The sequence below is a fragment of the Anabrus simplex genome, chromosome 6 (genome assembly GCF_040414725.1).
Source record: "Anabrus simplex isolate iqAnaSimp1 chromosome 6, ASM4041472v1, whole genome shotgun sequence".
NCBI classification, from domain to species: Eukaryota; Metazoa; Arthropoda; class Insecta; order Orthoptera; family Tettigoniidae; genus Anabrus; species Anabrus simplex.
Window position 1 is genome coordinate 70,747,539 of NC_090270.1, and position 27,359 is coordinate 70,774,897.

Consider the following 27,359-nt stretch of genomic DNA (forward strand, 5'->3'; position numbering starts at 1 on the left):
CCTTTTTTATTTAATGCTATTCTCATAGCCAAATTTCAAGGTAATTGAAGGTAAATACATATTTACATAAATTATTTGGAAAATTATCAATGTGTTATGACATAAGTAGGTTCCAGAGACTACAGGTCTTTCTTCTTTCTGTCAATAAATGCTCATGAATAATAGCTAAATTGAAACAAATTAATGCTGAAACCAATGGCTATGCTGGGATCAAGACGAGGGCTACCACTAGACTTAGGTTACCCCTTTTTGATAGTTGGTTTAGTGAATGTCAAGCCTTAAGCGTTTTGAGCTGCAGCCGATAGTCAATGGAGAAGCCTGCTGTGTTGTCAAGGCTGCTTCACAAGCTACTGCCCTGGCCTCTGCCACTGTCAATACTCGACGCCTGATCAGTCGAGATGGTAGCCTAAGGTTTAGCAAATTGAAGTCTGGCTTTGTGGCTAAATGGATGGAACGCTTGCCTTTGGTTCGATGGACCCGGTTCAATTTTCAGAATCAACCCCCTCATACTGTTAATTCCCCTGGCTTGAGAACTATGTCTTTATGACATCTTCGCCATTCATTTTATCCTCATTAGCCCACCACCAAGCCTATACAGATGCCAGGCACCGTTATTAATAATTATAATATCATTAAATAAAATTGAATTTCACAGGGTCGTACCCATCGTTCACTGGTTAATTGGCTTCCTCAGTAAATCAGCAGTGGTGTCTGACCCATGATCGTGGGTTCGATTCCAACCAACAAAAGAAAACGCTAAACATGAAAGATTGCATTTCATTTTAGCAGATCTATTTATAAAAATAAAACTATATTACTCTTGTAACAGCAGCCCTGCAGTGTCTTCCTACAAGGATGAAGAAGTAAACCAAGTGAGAAACCAGCACTCTTATCTATATAATTAAGTCGGAAGGATTGGGTGAGGAGATATATACGATGAGTAACCCATGGTTGATAGTTAGAAGTGGTGATCTGACGGACCGAAGCCTAGCACACCTATCCTTCCCGGTCCCCGTGCCTACCAGGCATACAGCAGGAAGCCGCGTGCGGTGAGTCAAGGGGAGAGGGACGAGAGTCTGCGCTGCAATATCAGTCTCTGAAGCCTTGTTCCCAGAAATACGTGCAGCATTTTTTCTCATTGCTTTCAAGTTCTGTAAATGGAACAATGTGTCAGATGCTTAGATTATAATGTACTTTAGATTTCCATGCCGGGCTGAGTGGCTCAGACGGTTAAGGTGCTGGCCTTCTGACCCCAACTTGGCAGGTTCGATCCTGGCTCAGTCCGGTGGTATTTGAAGATGCTCAAATACGTCAGCCTCGTGTCGGTAGATTTACTGGCATGTAAAAGAACTCCCGTGGGACTAAATTCCGGCACCTCGGCGTCTCCGAAGACCAAAAAAGTAGTTAGTGGGACGTAAAGCAAATAGCATTATTATTAATTTCCATCGTTCTCATTAATTAGAGGTTTGGGCTTCAGTGATAGCCTTGGTAGCCCTCAGTATACGCCACTGGCTGAAACTCACATTCATTATAGAATAAATAAATTAATAGTAATACAAGTACTACATAACTGTATACTGTTTCATTAATTACCATAAATGTTCTTTCTTGGATTTTAACTATTGTAATATACTGTACGTGGCACTGCATTTAAATCCAAAGTAATGTTTAACAGTTATTCGTATCATATCATATCATATCATATCATATCATATCATATCATATCATACCTTAATTTCCTTCTACAACACTACAGATTTCTGTATCAGCTACGTAGAGGAAATATAAACAAAATTAAACATAAAAAAAGTTACACGTGTTGAATCTATGACAAATTAATTTAAGCTATGTCAACACGATATTCTCTTTCTTGGATCGTTCGTCCCACCTCCCAGCGGCTAACCTGTTGTTAGGCGGGGGAAGGGAGGGTGACCCCACTCCACCACCGGGTTACCTTCCTTTCCTCTCTCTCTCCCCTCTCCCCTCACGGAATCCTTAACAGTTATTCACCTTTACATATGTTGAGAAGTAATAATTGCAGCCTGTGGTACAAAGGAGATAAAGGTGAGAATCCAAACCAGAAATCGCTGTTACTACAGCCTCAGTCCACTTCCAGATCACACAGCCTGTCGAGACAAATTGAACTCAAGCTATACGTTACATTAATCCTGCCTGTTGTGTTGTATGGGTGCAAAACCTGGAATGTTTGGAAACAGAATTACAACAAACTCCTAATTTTTTAAAGGTAAGTTTTGAGGAAGATCTCCGGAGCTATAAGGGTTGTGACAACTGGGGAGGAGTAGATACAGTACAGTTGTGAAATGGGTAAAATGTATAAAGATTGAAACATTATTAGCCACATGAGAAGCAATGTCTCTGGAATGAGTTCAATAGATCGCCTGTGAAACTAATGGATTGTATTCGCCTGCAGCAAGAGATGACCAGGCAGATTGAGGAAAAAGGTGGAATGATGGACTACATGAAAACCTAAAACAGACCACGATATGATTATGATGATGATATAAAACATAATCAACTAGTAGTGAACTAAGAATTCTCTACTTTTAAACCTGGGCCATGAGGTACAGATGTTGCATCTTGCCAAGCAAAGATACTGATAAAATAATCTCTTATATTTTGTGACTGATCTTGTTTACATTACAAAAACAAAATTCATCACTGCGTTTTAGGAGTTTTCCTTTCTTACCTGCAAACCATTGTTGGAGCTCTTCCACACACCTGATGTGAATCAGTTTATTATTATTTTTTAAATTTTTAAATTTTGCTTTACGGTCCACCAACACAGATAGGTCTTATGGTAACGATGGGATAGGAAAGGGCTAGGAGTGGGAAGGAAGCGACTATGGCCGTAATTAAGGTACAGGCCCAACATTGGGCTGGTGCAAAAATGGGAAACCATGGAAAACCATCTTCACGACTGCCGACAGTGAGGTTCGAACCCACTATCTTCTGAATACAAGCTCACAACTACGTGATCTTAACTGCATGCCCAACTCCCTCAGTCAATGTGAATTCTCAAGTTTTATGTCTGATTCCATGGCTAAATGTTTAGCGTGCTGGCCTTTGGTCACAGGGTTCCCGGGTTCGATTTGCGGTGGGGTCGGGAATTTTAACCATAATTGGTGAATTCCCCTCGCACAGGGACTGGGTGTATGTGTCATCATCATCATCATTTCATCCTCATCACGATGTGCAGGTCGCCTATGGACGTCAAATCAAAAGACCTGCACCTGGCAAGCCGAAGTCCTCGGACACATCCCGGCACTAAAAGCCATACGCCATTTTTTATCAAATTTTATATCAAAATAGCCATGGTTAAAATGAAGTTTTTAATGTATCTTACTGTTATTTCCCACGTTGCATTCACAATTGCAGACAAAGTTATCAGGCAAATTCAGATAATTGTATATTAAACATAATGACGAAAGAAAACCAAAAGTAACAATGTCTGAGAAAAGGTTTTATATTTACTATTAAGTTTTCAGTCAATCACCACTGATCTGCATTTAGAGTTGTTACCCAGCAGGCAAATTCCCTATCAGTTGTTTAACTCATCTTTTCTTAAACAATTTCAAAGAACATTGAAATTTATCAAACATATATTCCTTTGTAAATTATTCCAACCCCTAATTCCTCTTCATATAAATGAATACTTGCCCCAATGTGTCCTCTTGAATTCCAACTTATCTTCATATTATGATCTTTCCTACTTTTAAAACCTTCTTTCAAGCTTATTCATCCAGTAATGTCATTCCATGCTGTACCTCTGAATCCCAAGATTGTGGTTTCAAGTAACTGGAGTTTAGAAGTATGTCAGCGAGTTCATTCCTTACGGTGTCTTTTTTTCTTTACGTCGCACCGACACAGATAGGTCTTATGGCGATGATGGGACAGGAGAGGGCTAGGAGTGGGAAGGAAGCGTCCGTGGCCTTAATTAAGGTACAGCCCCCGCATTTGCCTGGTGTGAAAATGGGAAACCACGGAAAACCATCTTCAGGGCTGCCGACAGTGGGGTTCGAACCCACTATCTCCCGAATACTGGATACTGGCCGCACTTAAGCGACTGCAACTATCGAGCTCGGTGGCCTTACGGTGTCAGCGCGTAAAAGATCTCTGATGACATTTTGTTGTTTGGCCGACAAAACTAAATAAAATAGGTCACCTAAGAAAGCTTTTCGTTCTCTGCCATCTGATAGAGGTTAGTAAATCAAAATCCCCTGCACACAGTATTTCAGGCCACAAATCATATTATTATTATTATTATTATTATTATTATTATTATTATTAAATTATAGTCCACTTGGTAGTCATTCCCTTGAGTGGAAAAGATTTTCATCAGAATGTTGGCAAGCAAGGCAGGAGAGGTGGTATAAAATTTCTGATCACTAGATTGTGTACAAAAGCCTGGATTCAATTCCAAATGTCTCCACAGTGTTCATATGGAGTGGGGGTATATGACGGTGTTGTTGATGATTCGTCCATTGGACGGCGGATGGGATGTTAAGCCTTGAGTAGACCCCTTGGTGCTATTCGACAGGAGTAGGTTATGTGCACCACCAGGTTTCACCCTCACCCTACTTCATTATCATCATCATCACCATCTCGCACCCAGATGTACAGGTCGCCCACGGGAGTCAAATAGGAAGACCTGCACTAGGCAAGCCAAACATATGCCCAGTCACTCCCAGCACTAAATAAATTAAATTTAAAAATCCATGTTGTCTCTCCAGTGACAGTTCAGAATGTATCGCTTAGTTGAGCAGCTCGTCTCCTTACTCTTAAGTCTTCCCAACCTAAAGGTTGCAACTTTTTCGTAACATTACTCTTCTGTCAGAAATATCCCAGAACTAATCGTGCTGCTTTCTTTTGGATCTTTTCCAGTTCTCAGTTTTAGTTAAGCTGTTCCTGAAATGAAGACTAACCCAAAGAACAGAAGCTGTATGATGAATTTCACTGCCATTCTTCCACTGAGAAGCCGCCTCCTCATTTAAAAGAGGTTATCTGGCTAAATACACTGGTCCCTCTAGGGAGCCAAATTATAAAAATAGAGAAAAGCAGACAGATGAATGTCAAAACAAAGTATAGAATTATAAATGAAAGGAAAAGAAAGAAAAGCAGAGGAGGTCCATAATACAGTGAATAGGATGGAGAGATGAATAAAAGGACAAATTTGGAGATGGATGAGGAGTAGTGGAAGGAGAGATTAAAATGGAAAGCAACCAATTTCTTCATATCAGGCAGCATCTGGCTGATGATAAATTATATAATGAAGAAGATTCTAAATTTTTGTTCAGTGACTCCTTTAGAATCTGAATTTTCTTTAATAAAACCATCTTGCAAAATTATTTGGTTGTAAATGTGTACAACCAGGAACAACTTTGGATCATCTCTTGTTATAATTCCTCCATAATAACAAATGAGTAGTCTCTGTGTTTAGTGGTGAATTAAAATTCTCCAAAGTGGTTCTTAAACAATGCATACAGATAATAAAAGTATGTTGCTTTAAGTAGTAGTAGCTTAAATAACTAAACATACATAAACATAACTGAAAATTTAGTTCTTTTTACTCCCATATTCCACATTTTATCACCAAAATACAAGCATATCCTTATTTACAGATTATCACAGCAGAAGCTAATTCACTTGCCTGTAAAAATCCCTCCATGTGCAGAAAATCCTCTCCAACTGTCTCCATTTATTGTAGAAAACCATATGGCATCAAGACACTTCACTGCACATAACTCATAATCCTCAGCTAAACCCCTTTTTGTAGGTACATCGCGTAGTCATCATCGCCTCCTGTAATTTCAGAAACAGTTTTCTCTTGCATTTGTAGTGCAATATAGCCTCATAGAAAATCTTGTTTTAGAAGTCCTTTATGCAGTGGTATCTTACATAGATATTCTGCACTATCAAACTTTTTCAGTTAATATTATATTAGTAGTTATTTCATGTTTAATCATCTTTCAACAGCTTTTTCAGTTTTTACACACTTCTTTCTGCCAGGTTTTTAATTTTTCCAATTTTTCTGTCATCCATCACCTTGAATCCTGTTCAGCACATCTGTGATGCTATCAACCAGAAAAAGGTTTTTCATAGGTTCCAGTTCATGAAGTAGCACATAAACCTTGGGGATAAGTTTGTGTGCTGTGGGCTCATGTGATGTTTCTGGGTAATTAATTAATTCTGTCATTGAAGCACAGTGTTCTTAAACAAGCACAACTTCACACAAAATGGCCCTTTGCTCCTTTGCTGACAATGATGAAAAATATTATACAGGTTTATTGGGATCATTTAGATCCTTGAAATATTTCACAAGGTCCTCTAGGTAATCAATGTATAGGGCTGATTTTAACCTAGATCCCCAGCATGTTAGCACAGAGGCAGGGAACAACTTGGCTTGTTTTTATCATGGTTTTGTTGCAAAAGGAAAGGTGATGATAAATTATATAACGAGGAGGAAGATTCTAAATTTCTGTTGGGCGACTCCTTTAGAATCAATACGTAAACTCTTTCAAAATTAAAATTATTGTGTCCACCTTTTTGATACAAATATATATTTTTAGTGGTTAAATTCTACATGAATTAAACACACCAGTTAGGGGCATGTTTCGCCCTAGTTATGAACATCTTCAGCCTATACTAATTTTAAGGTCAAGAATTAAAACTATAAACATTGAAACTTGTAGTGAACCAACTTAATACTAAATACAATTGTCTTATGCTATTTACATAGGTAGATTAATATAAGATTAATATAGGCTGAAGATGCCCATAACTAGGGTGAAACATGTCCCTAACTGGTGTGTTTAATTTATGTAGAATTTAACCACTCATCATCATCATCATCATCATCATAAGTTTTCCACTCCAGTTGCCTGGGTGTGGTTTACGAGCACTCTCCACTTCTGTCTGTCCATGTACCACTCTTCTCTCAAGACGACATCCCAGCTGATTCCTCTTGTTCCTATGTCCTCTTTCACTACAAATATATATTTGTATTTGTATTTGTATTGAAAAGGTGGACACAATAATTTTAATCTTGAAAGAGTTTACTTATTGTATCTTCAATACAGAACAAAATGAGATTAGTTACTTGTATCCTTTAGAATCTGAATTTTCTATGATAAAACTGGGTCCAATTCCTGGCCAGGGTCAGGGATTTGTACCTGGATCTGAGGGTTGGTTCGAGGTCTACTCAACCTTCAAGATTACAATTGAGGAGCTATCTGTCAGTGAGATGGTGACCTCAGATAAGAAAACCAAGAATAACGGCTGAGATAATTTGTCGCACTGACCATACATCACCTCATAATCTGCAGATCTTTGGGCTGAGCAGCAGTCGCTTGGTAGGCCAAGGTCCTTCAGGGCTGAAGTGCCATAGGGGTGGTGGTGGTGGTGGTGGTGGTGGTGGTTGTTCACTGATATATATATATATATATATATATATATATATATATCCATCGAGAAAAGCGAAATGCCATGGTACAAATTTGGCAATTTAATTCAATTTATGGGCTCAACATTGTATATGGATTAAGTCTTCCAAAATTAGACCCTTCAAAGAGTTGATGCATCTGTGCATGTACATTGTCTGTAATTATGCCAACAATATACTGCATTTATACAAAAGCTTGGTAACATGTTTAGGATTCTGTATTTTCTAGTATGGTGACACTGGCAACAACTACTTTTCAGGGGTGCTGTCTATCTACATGGAAGTGCATCAGGTCTATGCATAGATTCAATATAAATATTATACCAGGAAAAATCCCAATTTTTCAGCAATTATGGTGCAATGTCCAGTTTACATTTACGATTCATTCTGCAATATTTTGCAGCTTGAAAATTCAATATCATTGCATATCTCGGCCAATTAAATGATGATATAACCTGAGAAATGATAAAACAAACATTTTGTGGATACTGTTATTACCAAAAAATAGGTGCTCTACAAATTAGTAGTTAGATTATGAATTCTATTGCCATTATAGTAATATAGTTCTTCCTATCAATATTCCATTAAAATCAAAATAAAGTTCAAAATATTTCGAAAAAAAATAGTCTGGGCTTGCTCAGAGTCTTCTAGAATTCTTATGACATGCTGCAGTCAATAGAGATCGTTACTGTTGATCAAAGAATACAATTAAAGTATTTTGAATTCAAAAATGGCTTTAATTAGGTACCGGTATGATTAAATTTCACTTCAGTACTTTTGAAATTAAGAGTGAAATATTAATGGATGATGGATTAATTACATAGTGGTTTTTCCCTCTTCCTTTATCTATAAATGGCATAAAAAATTCTACAAGAATCACCTGATGATTTTCACATTTTGTCCTGCTGCCCTATCCAGTTAAGTGGACTTCAGATTACAGAAAAAGTTAAATATCTTCTAAAAGAGCAAACTTATTTTCAAAGAAAACCTAAAACAAGAATTTTATTTCATTTACCAAAAAAAGTTATCAAAGCAGAAGCAAATTCCTCTGTTTGTTGCTGTAGCTGGGCTGTAACTGATTAGGTTAAATTTACAATGGAGTAAAAGCATGCTAACATCTTATTCAGGTTTGATTCCAGTGATAGCTTGAGGCTATTTGATGATGAGACAATCCATAGCATCTAAATAACAGTACGGTAATCATCACATGGCCTTACAGCTACCACGTGCAGGCATTTAGATTTGATCCCATTTCAGCTGCTTTCAGGTCAATTTTTACATTCCATTTTACTCTATCAGATGGCAGAGAAACTGGAAGTCTCTAGGGTGATCTATAGCAGAATTTTGTCAGGTAAACACCATGTGTCACTACTGATCGTTTACATGTCAGTATTGCTACTCCAATAAATACACATTTGATATTTAAAATCAGCCTTGTCAACAGGTTCATGTTTGTTTTGATTCGGATGACAACTGACAGAGTTTCAGATTTGGGTGTCAAAAATAATCATTGTCCAATTTGCTAATAGAGGAGAAAGATATTGATCCTGATATCGATATTCTACTGACAGGCATGTTGTCTGATGCTAAGGTCAAGGTCAATTACATTTATATATGGACAATAGCATATTCATTTAGGTTGGAGCATAAGTTACCACTCTAGAGACTGTTCGAGGACAGATGAAAATACGAGCAATATTTAACTGACGTAATCTTTGAATTGGAAGATTTTAGTAAACTTTTCATAAATTGATTATTTTTTAGGTAATAGGCCTAGACAAGGATGACATTTTAAGATGACTGTAAATAGAATAGTGTAGTTTAGTGTTCGACATTTATGATATATTTTATTTTATTTATGACCCATATTAGATATCAATTAAGAGTTGTTTAAAACTTTGGGGTTTGGTGTTTAGTAATAAGTAAAGATGTCCAAGAGATATTTGGTAGCATGAAAAAACCGCTGAGGAAGAGGACAATAAGGTCTTCAAAACATATACGGTGTATTAGGTGATAATAAATAATTAATTAACTCTAAGTAATGACAAGGATGATTTTAAGTATCAAATGTGTATTTATTGGAGAAGAGACTGTATCAATATGGACCATTATAAAATCAAACCAGAATGGTTAAGTTAATGTCAATATCGTACGACAGGGAGTGTTAAATGGACTTTTTTCCTGCCCATCAAAAATCTTACTACCTCTTCCGGGCTTGAGCCCACTACTCTAGGATCTGGAGACCGACATTCTGTACTGATCTATAGTTGACCCCCAATGACAGTTGACCTGTCAGCGGGAAAGGAATGCTGAATCCCAGGTGGTTTTCTTTTCTGTTTTCCCTCTTAAATGGTTCAGAGTGTTGAAGTGGAGTCTTTTTGAGAAAGTGGAGTCTTTTTGAGACTAATATTAGATAACTCCAGTGTTTATGTGAAATTCATGTCTATGAGTTCAAGTTCAACATCTAGTTAAGTGATATGTAAAGGCAGATTTAGTTTTTTCTTTCGGTATTCTGATAAGCTATATGCACTATGTTCTGGAACTTCATATGGTAATATGGTATTTATATTATTTGACAGTAATAAGTACACATCATAACAATATTTAATGATTACCTGAATATATCAAGGTATTCCTATCACAATCTTGATTATGATTCAAGCTGAGGAAGGAAGTTTTTGAGTAAGAAATTTACCACAGGTACAGCATACTTCAGATAAGTACAGCTCAGCAAGTTGGGCTATTTAAGTAACAGGTGTTTCGGAACAGTTGATTTTCAGTCCCAACCTATGATGTGCCGGTATCCTTCTCTAGCTTGTCTGTGTAGAGGGATGATATTTTCTAAAGAAGAAAGCCTTGAGTAATATATAATAAAGAAAAAAAAAAAGTTTCTGTGCAGCACCATTTTATTAAAGAACTATGTTTAAAGTACCCACCCTACTGTTCCACACAAAACACTATATGCCTCACGAAACTTTCTTGCACCCTCAACAGCATGAAGTGTGCGACACTTTCACTTGTTGCCCTAATGTTCCTTCAACATAACCTTTGTAATGTTGTATAAATTAAGCCGTGTGCAATCCCAGAAAAAATAAAAATTCTTCGACTTTTCCCATACATTAACAGCACATTCAATCCAGCATATCGTGCATGAGTGTCCATCACATTCATACAAAGGCAATTTCAGTGACTTTATGGAAGCAGGTCCAACTGCGATAGACTTTATCAACAACTTAAAAGTCAAATTGTAAATAATGTAAATATTTAATATACTGTATCTAATTTTACAATTATTTGTGATATGTACTGCCAAATGCCAAATAAATAAATAAATAATAATAGCATATTCAGCAAAGTCATAACTTCATCAAATATCCTTGTCCACAATGCTTTAACCCCAATCTAGCAAGCTGTACAAAGACTTGATGCTTCTAAGTTGACTCTGCAGCATTCGTGTTTAGTGAAAGTAGACTGTTTTGTTATACAGGTAAAGCTGAGAGAATGCCGAAACATTGGGAGTTTAGACTGAAAATGTACTTCTCTGAAGCACCTGTTACTTTACGAAACCGAACTTACTGAAGCACAATCTACAACTGCTAGGAGGAGGAACATTAAACCCACCCACAGAAGATCTAAGACATCTCCACAAAAAAAAAAGAACTTCCAAGTATATTACTATATGAATAACTTAACATCAGCTTAAAAGTAATACCATATTTAATTATATATAGGCTTCAGAGCACACTTCAATAAGAGGGTTTCAAACCAAAGTTTTTATAGTTCAAGGAAGGAATATACACCACAAAAATATTAAAATGGGAAATGGACTAGGATTGTCTTCTTTATTATCTTGAAATTTGGCTTGACTAATACAAAAAAAGGACAGTATTTCATAAAAACACTGAAGGCCATATTTCAAAGTTTCTCGTCTTCGATGTTGTCTTGTACGTTTCACCCATGTTGTACAGCTATGCACAGTGTTCGATTGGCACTCTTCGCGTATACAAGGATACCACTAATATTAAACCTAGAATCAACAGTTCACATTCAGAGAGTAAAACAGCCAATATTAAAATGTTATGTGTTGTATAGTCTGTACAAATTCTGGCCCTTCATTTTAAAGCTCTTCACATTTAATATTTCAGTTTAATAAATGACATCCTCACTGTAGGCCTACATATAGCACACTATTCAAATTCATGTACAGCATCCACATTGTAACTATGTCCATAGATTCTTGAGTCAGATGAATTCAGTTAGAAAGAAATGAAAGAGGGTTATAAAAGAGGAAAAATATGACACACAGACCAAATCACAAAATTGATCTTTCTTCAGAGGCACCCATGAAGAAGAGGGAGGTTCACAAACTTCCAATACATTAACAAAATTTCATTCCATATATATGCTTGCATCATAAATCTTGTCACACCAGCTTTCTGAATAAATAAAATCCAGTTGTATTAATAAATCCTGCTTTATCATTTGTCATAATAGTAGAAATGAAACAAGTTTTTATGTGAACAATGAACATAAACAATTCTTTCTTTTTATTTCCTAATCAATAAGTTGAAATTATATAGTGTTCAGTTGAATCGTTTTTTTTTGAAACGACACATGTCAAGATTTTGCCACAATTGAGTTAAGGCAAGTAATACAGTCTTTAAGTATAGATCTATCGTTTTCTGCAGAAACTACACACGTCACTGCATTGCTTTATCTGGTAGCTCTGCCTGGGAAATAATAGTTTGTTGGAGAAACAGCACTTGTCACTGTCACTGTATGTTTTAGGTGGATATCTCCAAACTAAGATTTATTGACATGTGCTGTTTCAAAAAAAAACGATTCAGTTATAGAGACAGAAAAAGTAACTGATGCTTTTTCTTATCCATTCTTCTGTCAGAAACCCTCAGTTTGGATGAAAATGAGATTTTTATAAAGGGCATGAAATTTTTGTTCTGTTTTTTTCCTTCTCCCCCATCATTATCCTACAATAAATTTTACATAAGGATCACATCTAACATTGGTAGATCATTCAATCAATCAGAAAAAGTAATCATAACTTGCTCACACACAATACCTAACAACCATCCTTTACATGCCCACTACCCTCTACCGACATTCTGGCTCAAAAGCATACATCTATAAAAACTCTATCACTGATTTGCAAAGGTGTGATAACAAAGTAGGGGGTGTAGGGAATTTTAAGTTTATTTCTTTAGATATCTCTTCATATCAAAGTCTTTTTCCACAAATGTAATAAAGAATACATATGTTTAATTTGCTCTCTCAGTGCACTTCACACAGACTAAACATCTGTGATTGGTCCATATAACTGGTACTGAAATTATGAGGACTCTGATGAGTCAACTACAGTTTTCCCACCAGTAGAATAGTTTCGTTGGGAATGTATGATGCAATATCTCCTTTCTTAGTTTTGCTCATCACTCAAACCACTTTTGCCAATAAACAACACAGCTATATCATGCTATTACTGTTCACAGTTGGAGAATGGTACACCGCCATTTGATTACAACTAGCAATTAGAATCTATTTTATAAAAGAATTTCTCAGAATCTTCATTGAGTTATGTTATACACATTACTTGCCATGATTCCACAGTAGAGTTCCCTAGATTTCATTTGCTCATGGATCATAATGGAATCCACGGTTCAAATTAATGACACTGGTAGGATATAAAGATTCATTGGGTACCTGAATTTGAACAACTTATTTTTATCAACATATTTTTAGTGTTCCAATGATTGACATGACAAACTGAAAACATACAATAAGAAAGCTTTGCTCTCAATTGAAATTGTACCTTTACACTTCATTTCCTTTATCTTTAAAACCTGTGCTGCAAAGCTATGATTGAATAGAATAAGTTGTTAGTCTCTGCCATCTTAGAGTTTAAAACTCAGTTCACCAGCTCTAAATTAGGCAACTGCACAACATAAGTGTGTTTTAATTCAAATATTGCTATAGGTAAAAATACAATTGTACAGCATATTTGAGACACTGAATCAAGTACTGAAACTGTAAAATCATTTTATATTCAGGAGTGCAAAGGATTTACCAATACCAATATTTTTTATATAAAAATATTAATTATATGAAGAATACTGAAAATCATGGATACCCTGAGAAGTGCTGACAGGTCCCAGTAGGTGTATAAAACACACTTTAGGTGTTAATGCTTTTGAGAATGGATTACTATCAGAAGTGCAAATAAAAGAAATGCATCTAGCTTTGGTTTGGTTCCTGGCCTTTATTACCTTCATACAGATTGGCCGTGTTGTTAGAATTCTTAAAACAGAATTAAATTCCATGAGGCATCTACTGAATTGCAGATGAAATTCCTTTCATGGTACAATGAGTGCCAGGTATGTCTCAAGACCACTTCGGGAAAGTTCAATACAGTACCATGCAAACAGTGCGTAGTAAACATTGTACCTCTCACATGACAACGAAACTTATGGTGGGAAAACTCTAAACTACAGCAAAATAATGCTGAAAATATTTTCTTTTCTATTATTCTGATCTTTTGATGCCCTGTTATTGCAATGCTTGCTCTGCTCAAACATGTTAGAGGGTATGGTCACGAGCTCAAGGAGAGTAAGATCTTACATTCCTTTATTGTACGTTGAGCTCAACCCCCTCCCATGTTTAAAACGGGGAATTATAAGGTCTTACATTCCTTGTTCTTGGCCCACCACCCCCTACGCTGTGTGCAGCATTTTAGAGTTCAGTTATCTGGTAGAGGGCGTGGGCAGATTCTCAGTAGAAGTCGGACGATTCTAACGTCTTGCACTGCTTGCTCAGAGTCGCGTACTGCCCATGGTTGGGTCCAAGCATTGCAGAGGCTCCGGACCCATGCTCATGCCCTCCACTGCCTGCTGACTCATGATGGGAACCGTGCTGGGACTTTTCCTCGCGGGAACTCCGGCCATCTCTGTAATCCAATTGGTCGATATTACAGACAAAATACACACAGTTTAGAAGTATTTATGTTTTATTTTAAGTAGAACTCACATTGTATTGTATGCAAAAATAATACAGAAAAAAAATCATTCAATATTAAGCTGAAATACAATTATGTTTGGGCTTTTGCAATATCTGTGACCTAACATCCTTGCGGAAATAGAAAACAACCCACACTTATTCACTGTAAAATATATATATGTGAAATTTCGTATTTTCTAATTCTTTGCTGAAATAGCTACAGCTGTTTTATACATTCTGTAAATACAAGATAGTGTTTAGTTTATTCTTGGGAACCAATTCATCTAAATTAATTCCATCAGTAGAACAAGTTTAAATATCTAGTTTCTTTGCATTATTTAGTTTGTTCAGATACTCAGTAATTTAGGTTATTCTATTACTAATTACCAACTGAATCTTATGATCCCTGAAGTCTGTAGCATCCAAAGCCTACTTATTTAGGTAATCTTCACATTTGGAGTAAATTATGAGCATTGGATGAATATTTGCGATTTAGAAATAATATATGGCACATCATCATCATCATCATCATCATCATCATCATCATCGGCATTCACTTGTTAGAAAGTATAAGAGAACTATCTGTGTCGGTGCGATGTAAAGCAAAATTGTAAAAGCAAGTATAAGGATGTCTTCTGAGTGTGTCAAGATCATAGATTATAGGTTCTTATGTGGCTGAAGAGACCAATTTGAGAATGGTCAAAATGGTGTATACTGATAATGTTTAGATTGATGGTTTCACAGCCATAAGACAGACAATAAGACATGACAATAAGATTTAGGGCTTTTGCCATGTCAAGAAAACAAGGTGAAATTCTTTACGTTTCACAAAGAACTTTGCTCCGTGTCTTCAGAAGAAAATCTCAACTGTTCACGAGCAAGACTTCTCCAATAATGAAGGTTTGAATTTAACAATGCTTATCATGGTTTATAGTAAGTTGTACTCTCATTTGTCACCAGACAGCGCACTGTAAGCTAGCATTCTAAGTGGGTGCTGACAAAACCATCTAATGACATCTTAATTCTAGACTCTAGCTATCATCAATAATTGGTAATGTATTAGAATTAAAACACTGTATAATACTTTCTCACTTTCAATTCTGATCTGAAAGAAGGAAAAACAACTAGCCTCAAGCTCAGTTCAATCAAGCACACTTCCATTTTAATTCTAGTTTGTACATTACTGAATACACCACATGCCTATGCAGAAATGGAGTACTTCTCTTCCAAAGATCATCTCAGAATGATGAAATGGCATATGGCTTTAATGCCGAGAGTGTCCGAGGATATGCTCGCCAGGTGCAGGTCTTTTGATTTGACACCCGTAGACGACCTACGCGTCAAGATCAGGATGAAATTATGATGATAACACATACATCCAGCCCCTTTGCCAGCGGAATTAACCAATAATGGTTAAATTTCCTGGCCCTACCAAGAATCGAACCCGGGACTTCTGTGACCAAAGGCCAGCACGGTAACCATTTAGCCATGGAGCCAGACTCAGAATGAATGATGACCATGAACTAGATTCTCCTGCTATGAACTGCATTTCAAACTAGTTCTACAGCCGACTACAAAATAATTCTCTTACTACGAATTGCACTGCAAAGTATTTCAGCTGTCTGATTTGATCAAAGTAACAGGTTAATTTCTGAATTAATACAAGGGGTGTGTGTGTGTGTGTGTGTATGGCTAGTTAGAACCTCCACAGATCCACCATCAGCTGTTACAGGTAGGCTAAGAGTCACTAAAGAGGCATACTAGGAAAATGCAAAGTGAGGTAGTTTCCCATTGCTTTCCCCACCAAGCCAGAAGGTACTGCTGCATATCAGTCTGCCAAGATCACTGAAATGCATACACTAACCAACCCTATGAGCAACACTTTCACGCCATTCATCATAGGGACTGGCTGTAAAAATGCTAAGGATGAGACCGAGACAGACAGACAATAGAATAGTAAATCTGCAAAATATTATGTTATATACTCCTATTTAAGCTGGTCAACGTTTCATCCTCTCCCATAGAAGATCCTTTATTTTCCAATCAAATTAAAGCAGTCTCCCTCAGCAGACAATAGCAATAAACTTGAGTCGCTTCTTCTATAGCAGAATGGTAAGATTACTGGAAGGAGGGGAAATGATTACTTCATTGAACAATACAGAGATTTAATTTAATTTAATTTTTGTAGCTTGTGATCATTTACTAAATAATAATAATAATTATTATTATTATTTCTAGATTAAAGCCACTTATATATATTAACAAGTCTTCAACAAAAATGCTGAGCTTTTAGCCAAGTTTCATTGGCTTTCAGCAAGGCAAAGCATATGAAAGTCTGCTGCTGACAGTAAGCGAATTGTGAGCACATTATTCACAACCCCCTACTGACTGGATTCAAGGATCGTCGCGCTGAGCTGCGGTGGTCGGGAGGGAAGTTACTGACTCACCACCCTCTGCCGACAGTTTCTGGAGTGCATCGCGCTGTCCTGTGGTGATGTTACGTATGTATTTCTGGAGTATAGGTCTCCATGTATTTGACAATTTGAAGCCATCTCTGCTGTTAAAGTTATTTGGACACAGCTCTATCTCTGTGGCTTCCCTCATTACAAACAATAGATTTCTCTTCTAATTAACTTCCCACATAAGTTGAGCGTTGTAGTCTTTTAAAACTTATTAATATCTGTAAGTGGCTTTAATCCAGAGATAATAATATTTAATGAATATTGAATTTTTATGACTGAATTGTAATCAAAATTGACTTTCAACTTAATAGGTCGTGTTACATACATATAGTACCGGTATATGTTAAGTACAGAACAAAAATGGCCAACTGGACAACAGTGGGATCCGAACCGACTCTTGGACTTGCCCCATAACAGACAACTTGAATGCACTCTACAGTGTGATGGCAGTAGTGCCAGACCTGTACCTTAGATCCTTTCTAACAGAACAAATACGACTAGGCCACCATAGCTCAATGGTAGAGCAACCAGCGCAAAATTGGGAGATTGAGAATTAGGATCCCACTTGTGTCCAGTGGCCATTTTTATTCTGTACTTAACATCTCTTCAACAAACACTATGGTACATGTATGTAACATGACTTCATAGGTTGGAAGTCAATTTATAATAATACGTTTAATACAGAGATTTTCTTGCAAAAAATAAAACTGTGGTAGTCATATGGAATACAAGAACATCTTAGGAATATAACAACTGATAATGAATATATTTTTTAATTTTTTATAAGTGATCCTATATAAAAGGTGTTTTTCATACATTCTCGAGCTAGGGACATTGTGATTTACAGTTCTGAATACTAAATGTGTGAGGAAACCTAGTGTGATGACTGGTGTCATTTTACTGTCAAGTTTGTGTATGTTCTAGCATTTGGACAGGGAATAGATCAAGTTTTTATTTTTATTTTTTTAATCGTATGGCCTCAACTACTGTGTGCAGACATTTTGATTTGACGCCATCTGGCTGTCTGCTCGTCAATTTCAACATTCTGTTTTACTCTAGGCCTACTAGAAGCCAGACCGAGTGAACCAAAACTCTTTGGCGTCTATGGCTGAGATTTAATTAATTTTGTCGGGTAAACACCAAATGTGTCACCAGAGATCTTTTACAAGCCAACATCATACGGCATGGAGTGTCGAATGGACTTTTTTCCGCCCTTCAAAAATCCGACTACCTCTGCCGAGTTTGAACTGGATCCGGAGGCCAACACTCTACCAATGATCCACAGATGCAGCTATTTATGAAGTGGATTGTTGTCTGAGGTAAAGGGATATCCCAGTATTTGTCTGGATGGAAAAAATGAAATGGCATATGGCTTTTAGTGCCGGGAGTGTCCGAGGACATGTTCGGCTTGCCAGGTGCAGGTCTTTTGATTTGATGCCTGGAGACAACCTGCATGCCATGATGAGGATGAAATGATGATGAAGATGACGACACATACACCCCTGCCCCTGTGCCAGCGGAATTAACCAATGATGGTTAAAATTCCCAACCCTGCCGAGAATCGAACCTGGGACCCCTATGACCAAAGGCCAGCACACTAACCATTCAGCCATTTTTCTGGATTATAAGTAGGAAAAGATGGAAAACTACTTGAAAAATGGTCAGCAGTGATATTTAAACCTGTTTGTCTCCAGATCCTCCAACCCAATTATGAAGGGTTATTATGTCTCCTAGCAGGGAGACCTCAGGTTTGATCTCCAGCTTGTCCAAGGATTTTAATGTTGGAAAGGAGCTCACTCAAGAGTTGTCTGATATGATGGACAATGGATGAAGATCGTCGCCATAAGACCTATCTGTGTCGGTGCGACGTAAAGCCAATAGCAAAAAAAAAAAGAAGTCAAGAAGGCCAAGCAACGTAGCTGAGGTGGTCTATATATTTAGCACTCTGAGGTGGGCACCAGACATCGGGACAGACCAAGGCCCCAAATGGGTTTTATGCACCATGATTTTCATACTGTTTACCAAATACATGGACAAAGTTCAGCAGAATATGTACTTAAACAAACTGGGTTATTTCAATCAGTTCTTCTCCTTTTATAACTACCTACCATGAAAAATGTGATAGAATTGAGAAATTTAACTGCAATGAGACCAGAAAATTAAAATTAATCTACTTAGCAGTAACTTCATTCCTAAACACAAAATTAAAGAACTTTGCTCCGCATCTGTTTCCAGACCAACTTTGCTGCACAAGAATAAAAGCTAGGTGGACTCAGGATCTCTTTGGATAACCTGGAAGGAATACAAGGATGGTCTAAGCACTGTGTTCTTTTTCTGGAACCTCTCTTAGGCCTTTTGTTCACTGTAAGCAGATTTCTGTGAAATGCAAATTCAGAGGAATCTATTAACAAATTCTACATATATTCTCTTATAACGACTGCAGTGCCAACTAGCTCAACTGATGATCTTGAACTAGGTTGTCTTGCTAAGTCACAGTTCATCACAGGAGTGGAGTATTTGGAAGACAACTGGGTTTAAATATCACTGCTGACCGTTCTTCAAGCAGTTAGTCATCCAAGGGGCTGAACACTTCTTGGAGTTTAATCATCATCATCATCATCATCATCATTGTCCCCAGTTCCAGTTGCCTGGGTGTGGTGTACAAGTGCTCGCCATCTCCTCCTGTCTTCATGAGTGTTTTGTTCCAGGCCAACTTCCCACCTGAGATATCTCCTCCACATCAGATTTTACTGTCTCATTCCAGTGTTTCCTTGTACAGTAAGATCAAAATAGTTTCTAGTAGGAGGTTACACTGTTCATTCTCATAATGTGCCCATATCTCTGAAGTCTGTGCTTCTTTATTACATCCACGAACCTACTACGCTGGCGTAGCAGGGGGAGAGGTGATACTCCCAGGTGGCGCAAACTACTTTTAACACTTATTATGCCGGCGGACTTGAGCGAAATAAAATGGCTCTCATGGACCAAACACACTATCCCCTGTGGGTGGGGGACGCAGACGAAGAATACACCCATGGTACTCCCTGCCTGTCATAAGAGGTGACTACAAGGGGCGACCAAGGGACGATTAAATTGGAACCATGAAACTACTTGCAATTAGTACCATCACACAGGGAACACCATGGCTTGCCTTTGCTTCTGAGTAGTACCACTATGATAGTTACACAATAGGTTTGTGATTAGTAGCAGTAGAGAGTGGTTCACTGTGGGTTTACAGTACCTGTGATTAGTACCACTATATGCGGAACACCATGGGCTTACGTTGCCTGTGATTAGTACCCACTATGTGAAGACCACGGGAATACCGATGCTTGTGGTTAGTACTACTATGTGACAAACACCATGGGTTTGCGTTGCCTATGAGTGGCGTCATTATGAGAGAAACACCATAGGTCTGCTTTACCTGTGCGACGTACATTACTTGCGAGTTGTACCGTAATGTGTGAAACACCATAAGTCTACATTACTTGTGATTAGTAAAGCTACATGAAAAATATCATGGTTTTACTTTACTAACGTTAAGTACCATTATGAGGGGCCGCTGATCTGGATTTTGGACCCCATTACAGGAGAAGCATAATCGATTCTGGATTGTGCTTTGGAAGCAGCTCCTTGGTTGGTATATAATATTGTTTTAAGATTGTTTCTGGGAAGGTGGGGCATTGCGGGTGCGATCCACTGATTGTTTTAAGTTCATAATCATGGTTCATCGTCGTCTATTTGAATCCTAGCCAGTGTATTGATTTTGGAATTATTTTTAACTTTAAATATTATGAGTTGGATCCGCTGATTACTTTAAATTCGTATTCATCCATTCATTCTTCATCATCAAGTTTCGAATTCTGGTCAGTGGATGAATTTTGGACTTTTAAATCATTACATTTCATCTCATTTCATACCATTAGGAGCCGATGGCCTAGATGTTAAGCCCTTTAAACAACAAGGATCATCATCATCATCATCATCATCATCATCATCATTCCTGCATTTTGTCCTTTCTAGTAGTTTGATTCATAGGTCTAATGAATCCTATTTTAATTGCCTGAACTCTGCTATAGTTGCTGTTTAGAAGAGTACATGCCTCTAAACCATACGTGAGAAATGGTACATAAAAATTTGCTGCTTTCTATGTCCTGATGAGTATTTCCTGCTTGACAGCGTTGTATTTTGAGATAGTGCTTCTGAGGCACTTGAACAGAGAAACTCATTCTAATTTGCTTTCTTCCAAAACAGGTTTGAGTTTGGTCTTTCCCTGTTGAAGGTCTTTTCTACAGTCTACATTTTACTCCTCTTCAGCTCAAATTATGGTAATTTAATATATTGTTTCATTTTCTTTTGTATACTTCAGTTTCTGTTCCCCATAACAACCCATCATCAACAAATACCAGAGTATTTGGTTTATTGCTATTTTCATGATAGACTTTATGATCTTGTTCATTACTATTATGAACAAAAGTAGTGATAGGACACTTCCATGTTGTATGTCTCTCTCTCTCTCTCTGTCTCTAGTCATTATGATCATCCACTGCCTATCTGAACACAGCTCTAACATTTCTGGTATAGCATCTTTATTTTCTCAACTGGTTTACTTTGGCACCTTCAGGTCTTCTAGATATTCCCACCATCATAGGCCTTTTCAGTGTCCAAAAATGTAATCACAAGATTCTTTCCATGTTCCCAGTATTTATCTGTAAGCATTATTATGGCAAAAATGAGATCCATAGTACTTTGATCTTTCTTCAATCCATGTTGTTCTTCCTCAAAGGTTCCACAGTCTTCTTAAATTTTTATTATCTTTTCCAAGAGTGTGTGACAACAATGTTATGGCTCTATAGTTTCCACATTTCCATCTGTTGCAAATTTCAACAGTGGGGATGATTATGATTCCTTTCCTCTTATCTTCTGGGATTTTGTTTTCTTCCCAAATCACTGAGAGCACTCTATATAGCCAATTTAAGTCTGGTATTCCAGCTTTGTTTATCATATCTAAGGAGAGATCATTGAAGCCTGGGACTTCCATATGAATAGAAAATTTAGAAATGAGGGATATAATCAAAAAATTCTTTTACATCTCTTTTAAAATCATTCTTTATTATGGCAACAGATCACCTGTGAAGTGCTTAATCAAAGTTCTACTGTATTTAGCTGCTAGAATCAAATTTATCTTTCCAGACTTTATTTTGATTCCTACAAACTTTCCTGATCTTTCTCATCAAAATCAGCTAACAATAACTATTAAGTACATGTAAAGGTTCTTGACTGATAATGTACGGGCCGTGAAAGAATCAATGGTAACAATAATGTTACTGGTTTTACATTATACTAACTGCATTTATGGCTTTCCTATGGGAGTTATTCTACATCCTAGTAAATCTACTGACATGGGACTGGCTTGTATGAGCACCTTCAAATACCACTGGATTGAGGTGGGATCAAATTTGCCGACTTGAGTTCAGAAGGCAGGCGCTCCACTGTCTGAGATACTCGGCCTGGCGTGGGTTCACGAGCTGTGACTGATAAATGATACATACATACATACATACATACATACATACATACATACATACATACATACATACATACATACATACATACATACATTACACAACATTGTACATATACTTCATTAAAGACTGTTATTCCTTTCAGCATTCAGTCTGCAAGCCTTTGTGAATTTACTAAATGCCTCCATAATTCTCTATTTATAACTAGCTCTGTGACCTTGTTTAATTCCATACCTCTTATCTTTAAATCATTAGAAACTGAGTCTAACCATTGTTATCTTGGTCTCCCTCTCTCTTACCCTCCATGACTGAGTTTATTATTATTCCTAGGTAATCTATCCATCTCCATTTGCCTCACACGACCCCACCACCAAAGCTGGTTTATGCGTACAGCTTCCTCAAGTTAATTCCTAACAACCTTTATCTCCCCATTCTGAGTACCTTCCTGCCATTGTTCCCTCCTGTTTGTACCGGCAATCAATCTTGCTACTTTTATGTCTGTTACTTCTACCTTATTAACAAGATATCCTGAGTCAACCCAGCTTTCACTGCTGTACAGCAAATTTGGTTTTCATCCTGGAAATGACTTCTTTCTTACAAAAAACTGCAAGCTCATTGCATTAGCTTTTCCTTGTCTCACTTATTATAATACTATGCTAATCAATCTCACTTACTATACTACCACCATGGGAGAATACACATCCTAAATACTTGGAATGATCTACCTGTTCCAGATGTGTACTCCAACTTGACATTCAGTTCTCTTAGGTTTCTTCCCTACTGACATCTGTTTAGTCTTGGAAAGGCTAATTTTCATATTACACTCATTGCACAAATTTTCAAGTTACAAGATATTACATTTCAAGCTTTCAGCAGTCTGCCATAAAGACCAAATCATCAGCGTAGGCCAAACTGCTTACTATATTTCCACCTAAATGAATCTCTCATGCAACTTTACACCTTTCAGTAGATGTTCCATGTAAACTATGAACAATAGAGGTGAAAGATTACAGCCTTGTCTAACCCCTCAAAGTACCTTGAACCAAGAACTCATTCTACCATCAGTTCTCAACAAGTGTCAATTGTGAACATAAATGTCTTTGGCTGTTAGCAATCTAGCCTTAATCCCAAAATTCCCCAGTACAGCTAACATCTTTTCTCTCTGTACTGTGTCATAAGCCTTCTCTATATCTACTAAACATGAACATAACTATCTCTTTCTCTCACAGGTAATAATAACTTTAATTAATATTCCTCATAACAATACAATGCTTGGTTTGATCTTTATAGTTACTGTTTGGATTAAAAGTACTAGATATGCTGTCACACAAATTTTTCTATGTTACTGCTAATGAAACTTTAAAAGTTGTTTATTAGATCACTCTTCCTAAATTCTTTGAATAAAATACAATGTGAGTTGACTACTTCTGATAGCTTAGTTAGAAACACTAATGAAACATGCCTATAGCAATATGCTGAACTTGATAGGAAACTAACAAAATAACATTTTGGAGAGCAAGTCATTGATCATAAAATAAAAGAGGGCTTTCTTTTATTTTTTTTATAAAAAATTTTAAAAAATATTTTTTAACTTACAGGCTGATTAATGCTATAAGAAAAAAATGTGCAAGAAAAGTATTATTTTTTTATGAAAAGTTCAATTAATACCTATATTACACTGTTGCTTGCTTAATATTGTTCAAAATTTCTTGCAATAACCTCAAAAGTAAACAATTACAAAGAAAAGTTGCTGCTCAGTATCTCACTTAGTTCATTCAGTTTTACATTTAAATAAAATAAAATGAAATGAAATAAAATGAAATAAAATATAATAAATAAATAAATAAATAAATAAATAAATAAATAAATAAATAAATAAAGAAAGAAAGAAAGAAAGAAAGAAAGAAAGAAAATAAATTATCAAACTACTTCTGAATTTCTTCACTTACATCACTTTCACCAATAAATGAAATGTTTCGAGCCACATTTGTCACACTCGTTCATTGTGATTTGTCAGGTACTTTGACAATAAGCCTCCTTGCAGTTTCCGTTCCACTCACGGCATCATCTTTGTTATTAGTGCTACTATTTTTACTCTGATACATACATACATACATACATACATACATACATACATACATACATACATACATACATACATACATACATACATACACACATACATACATACATACATACATTCTGATCATTGTTTGTAGTAGGTAGCACATTAACTACCCAGCAGCTAGTCTTCAATTTGCTTTAGATCCCTCAGGAAATTAGTACAAATACTCACCATGCTTACGCAAGGCTTTACTGCCCATCAGTATGCAACTAGTGAATGCACACAGTAATCTATAGACAAATGGGCACACATGGAAGCAGTATGAAACAAAACTAATGAGTATTTATGACAAAGGCTGTATTTCTAAAGAGCTCAGGTTTGCTACTGAACATTTCAGTACACTCCTTACACCTTCTGGCAGTAGTTTCAACCATCTAAAGGCCAAAAGTTTAGGAGTTGCATTCGTAAATGTATCTTAGGGCACAAATAATTATGCATGAGTGGCACTTGTCAAAACAAGCTAATGGGTTACAAAGGCCTTGAGCTTTGATGTAGTACCGGTATCTAAAATCTTTATGAACAATCTAAATGACATGGGGAAATTGTACAGGACATTTACCCTACAATTTGAAAGAAAAATTCTGAAATATGTACTTCATAATCCCTATAATGATAATGGATTTTAGGTTTTATAGAAGAGATAGAATTCAGGAGTATTTCACTTGCTTATTTCATCTTTGTAAGATACTGAAGAGTAAGATGTCGATTTTTGTATGATTACACTTTTCCATCACTCAAAGGAAAAAATTTCGGAACCATCTCTCTCTCTATCTCTCTCTATACATGCACAAAAATATTGAACAGTAGATCTAATTCCAATATATTCACTGGAACACCTTGAAAATAAAAACAAGGAAAATCCCTATGCTGATAAATTTATTTTAAGTAAGGATACCACTATTGAGAAAATTTTATTTTACGAAAATTTCTATCAAACTGATTTTCTTTAAGTTTCTGAACCATGTACTGAAAGTAGATACTCTCATATATTCCATAACTTGTAACTCCATAACTTCCTGTAAATGTAGATTATTACGTGGAAGTTATCAATATCAGGGAAAATTACATAAATTGAGAGAAATTCAATCTCTCTTTAGTCAAAACAGCCTAACAGAAATCACACTAAAAGACTTTTTACACCTGCTGAACTAATTTGAAAGATATTGCAAAAACTTTTATCAAGTCATTTATATAGCACCTAGATATAGTGAATATGAAATTTCCATTCAACCATTTTTCTTTCCTTATGGTTTGTAATAAGCATTTTGAAAAGGAACAGTCTAAACTAAACTATGTAAATAAGTCTTATCAAGCTAGAGAAGGAAAATAATGGAGGGTAGTTGCTGTAGTAAGTACACAAACAGAACTTGAAGACGAGAGAGAAGAATGATCTTCACCTCCAGTTTAGTCTTATTTGCCTGTTCTACTCCTCATATGTCCTTGCCTACATAAGTTGCTATTCCTTTTCTAGCTTGATAATGTTGTCTCTACCCTAAGTTTTATGAATTCAATTTCACTGACAATTTTTATAACACTTGGCAGTAGTTGAATTCCAAGACTGCAACCTGTATCTTCCTTTGTAAATTTCTCAAATATAACAGGCAATTCTTGCAAACTTCAGAATGTTTATTTAATTCTGTCTGAATGAGCAAATCAAAAACAATATGTTTTGTACCCTAAATAAATGATTACAATTTTTTTAAACTCCACCACCATAAAATGTTCACCTCAAGTAACTCTTAAATTGTTTGAGATTTTGGAAATCTGTTTTCACTCTCAGTAATAATACGAATATGAACACAAACTGCAGAACTTTTCCGAAGTATTGTACCTGCTGAGATAATGAACTTTAAAAATGCAACTTCACTGTTTCCTAGTCACGGACATTCCAAATTCAGAAGTTTGTTATTTTCAGATAATAATGAGTACTTTTAGAGAAAATGGAATGTTTTTGAACGTGCTTCATTGTCAGTCATGGGCCAACCTACTGGAATGAATTACTAACCAGGTGGCCAAGGCACCCGCTACATATGAATACTGAGCCTGCTGAAATGCAGAGTTCTATAATCGTCTTCTGACAGCTAGGGATTTGCTCTATTGTGCATAAAAATACACTATAATAATAATGTTTATTTTGAAACCTTTACAATCATCATAATAGATAAAGGACAAAAATGGATTTGCAATGGCTTCTTAAGCAGATTATTATCCTGATTTGTAATGTTAAAATCATTGTTCCGCTAATTAAGTACCTTTAGCTGTTATTTGTTTGTTCATATTATGTTATTATTAAATACAGTACTGCAAATACTACTTTGATTTAATTTCAAGCATTCATGAAGTACTTGTCAGATTTTCAAAACAATCGAACTCCTGAATCTGCAGTGTTTATGGCTGTAATGCTATGTATAGAAAATAGAAAAGTTTAATTAAAAAAAAAAAAGAGGTTAGTACCGGTACTGTTATCTGGGAACATACTGAAACTTTGGAAAGGTACTGCAAGTTTGTATGAGCTCCTGAAAGTGAAAACAGCTTTTTGAAACCTTTACAGGCTTATGAGTTATTTGAGGTGAACATTTTAGTCTACTCAACCTGTATATAATGGTTTCTATTTATGCTTAAATTAGGTTATCTTAGACAGGAAAGCATGAAGGCAAAAGATAAAGGTTGAGAGCAAGTAAATTCAAGGACTGCCAAGTACATTATATTTTATCTTTCCTTCTATGCCTCATGTAAGGATCAAAGGATGTGTAGAAGGTAAAGTTAGGAAGGATGGTTAAGGAAGG

General features: G+C 36.4%; 1 protein-coding gene across 2 annotated transcripts in view; it reads right to left on the reverse strand.

Annotated features, from left to right (window-relative positions):
* Positions 1–13,707: 13,707 nt before the first annotated feature.
* tty (tweety) overlaps positions 13,708–27,359 on the reverse strand; it is an 890,597-nt gene continuing 876,945 nt past the window's right edge. For both annotated transcript variants that reach the window (XM_067149856.2, XM_067149857.2), the window contains one exon: positions 13,708–14,411. In XM_067149856.2, the coding sequence (XP_067005957.1) occupies positions 14,237–14,411 (175 nt within the window). In that variant the 3' untranslated portion in view covers positions 13,708–14,236. The remainder of the gene's footprint in view (positions 14,412–27,359) is intronic.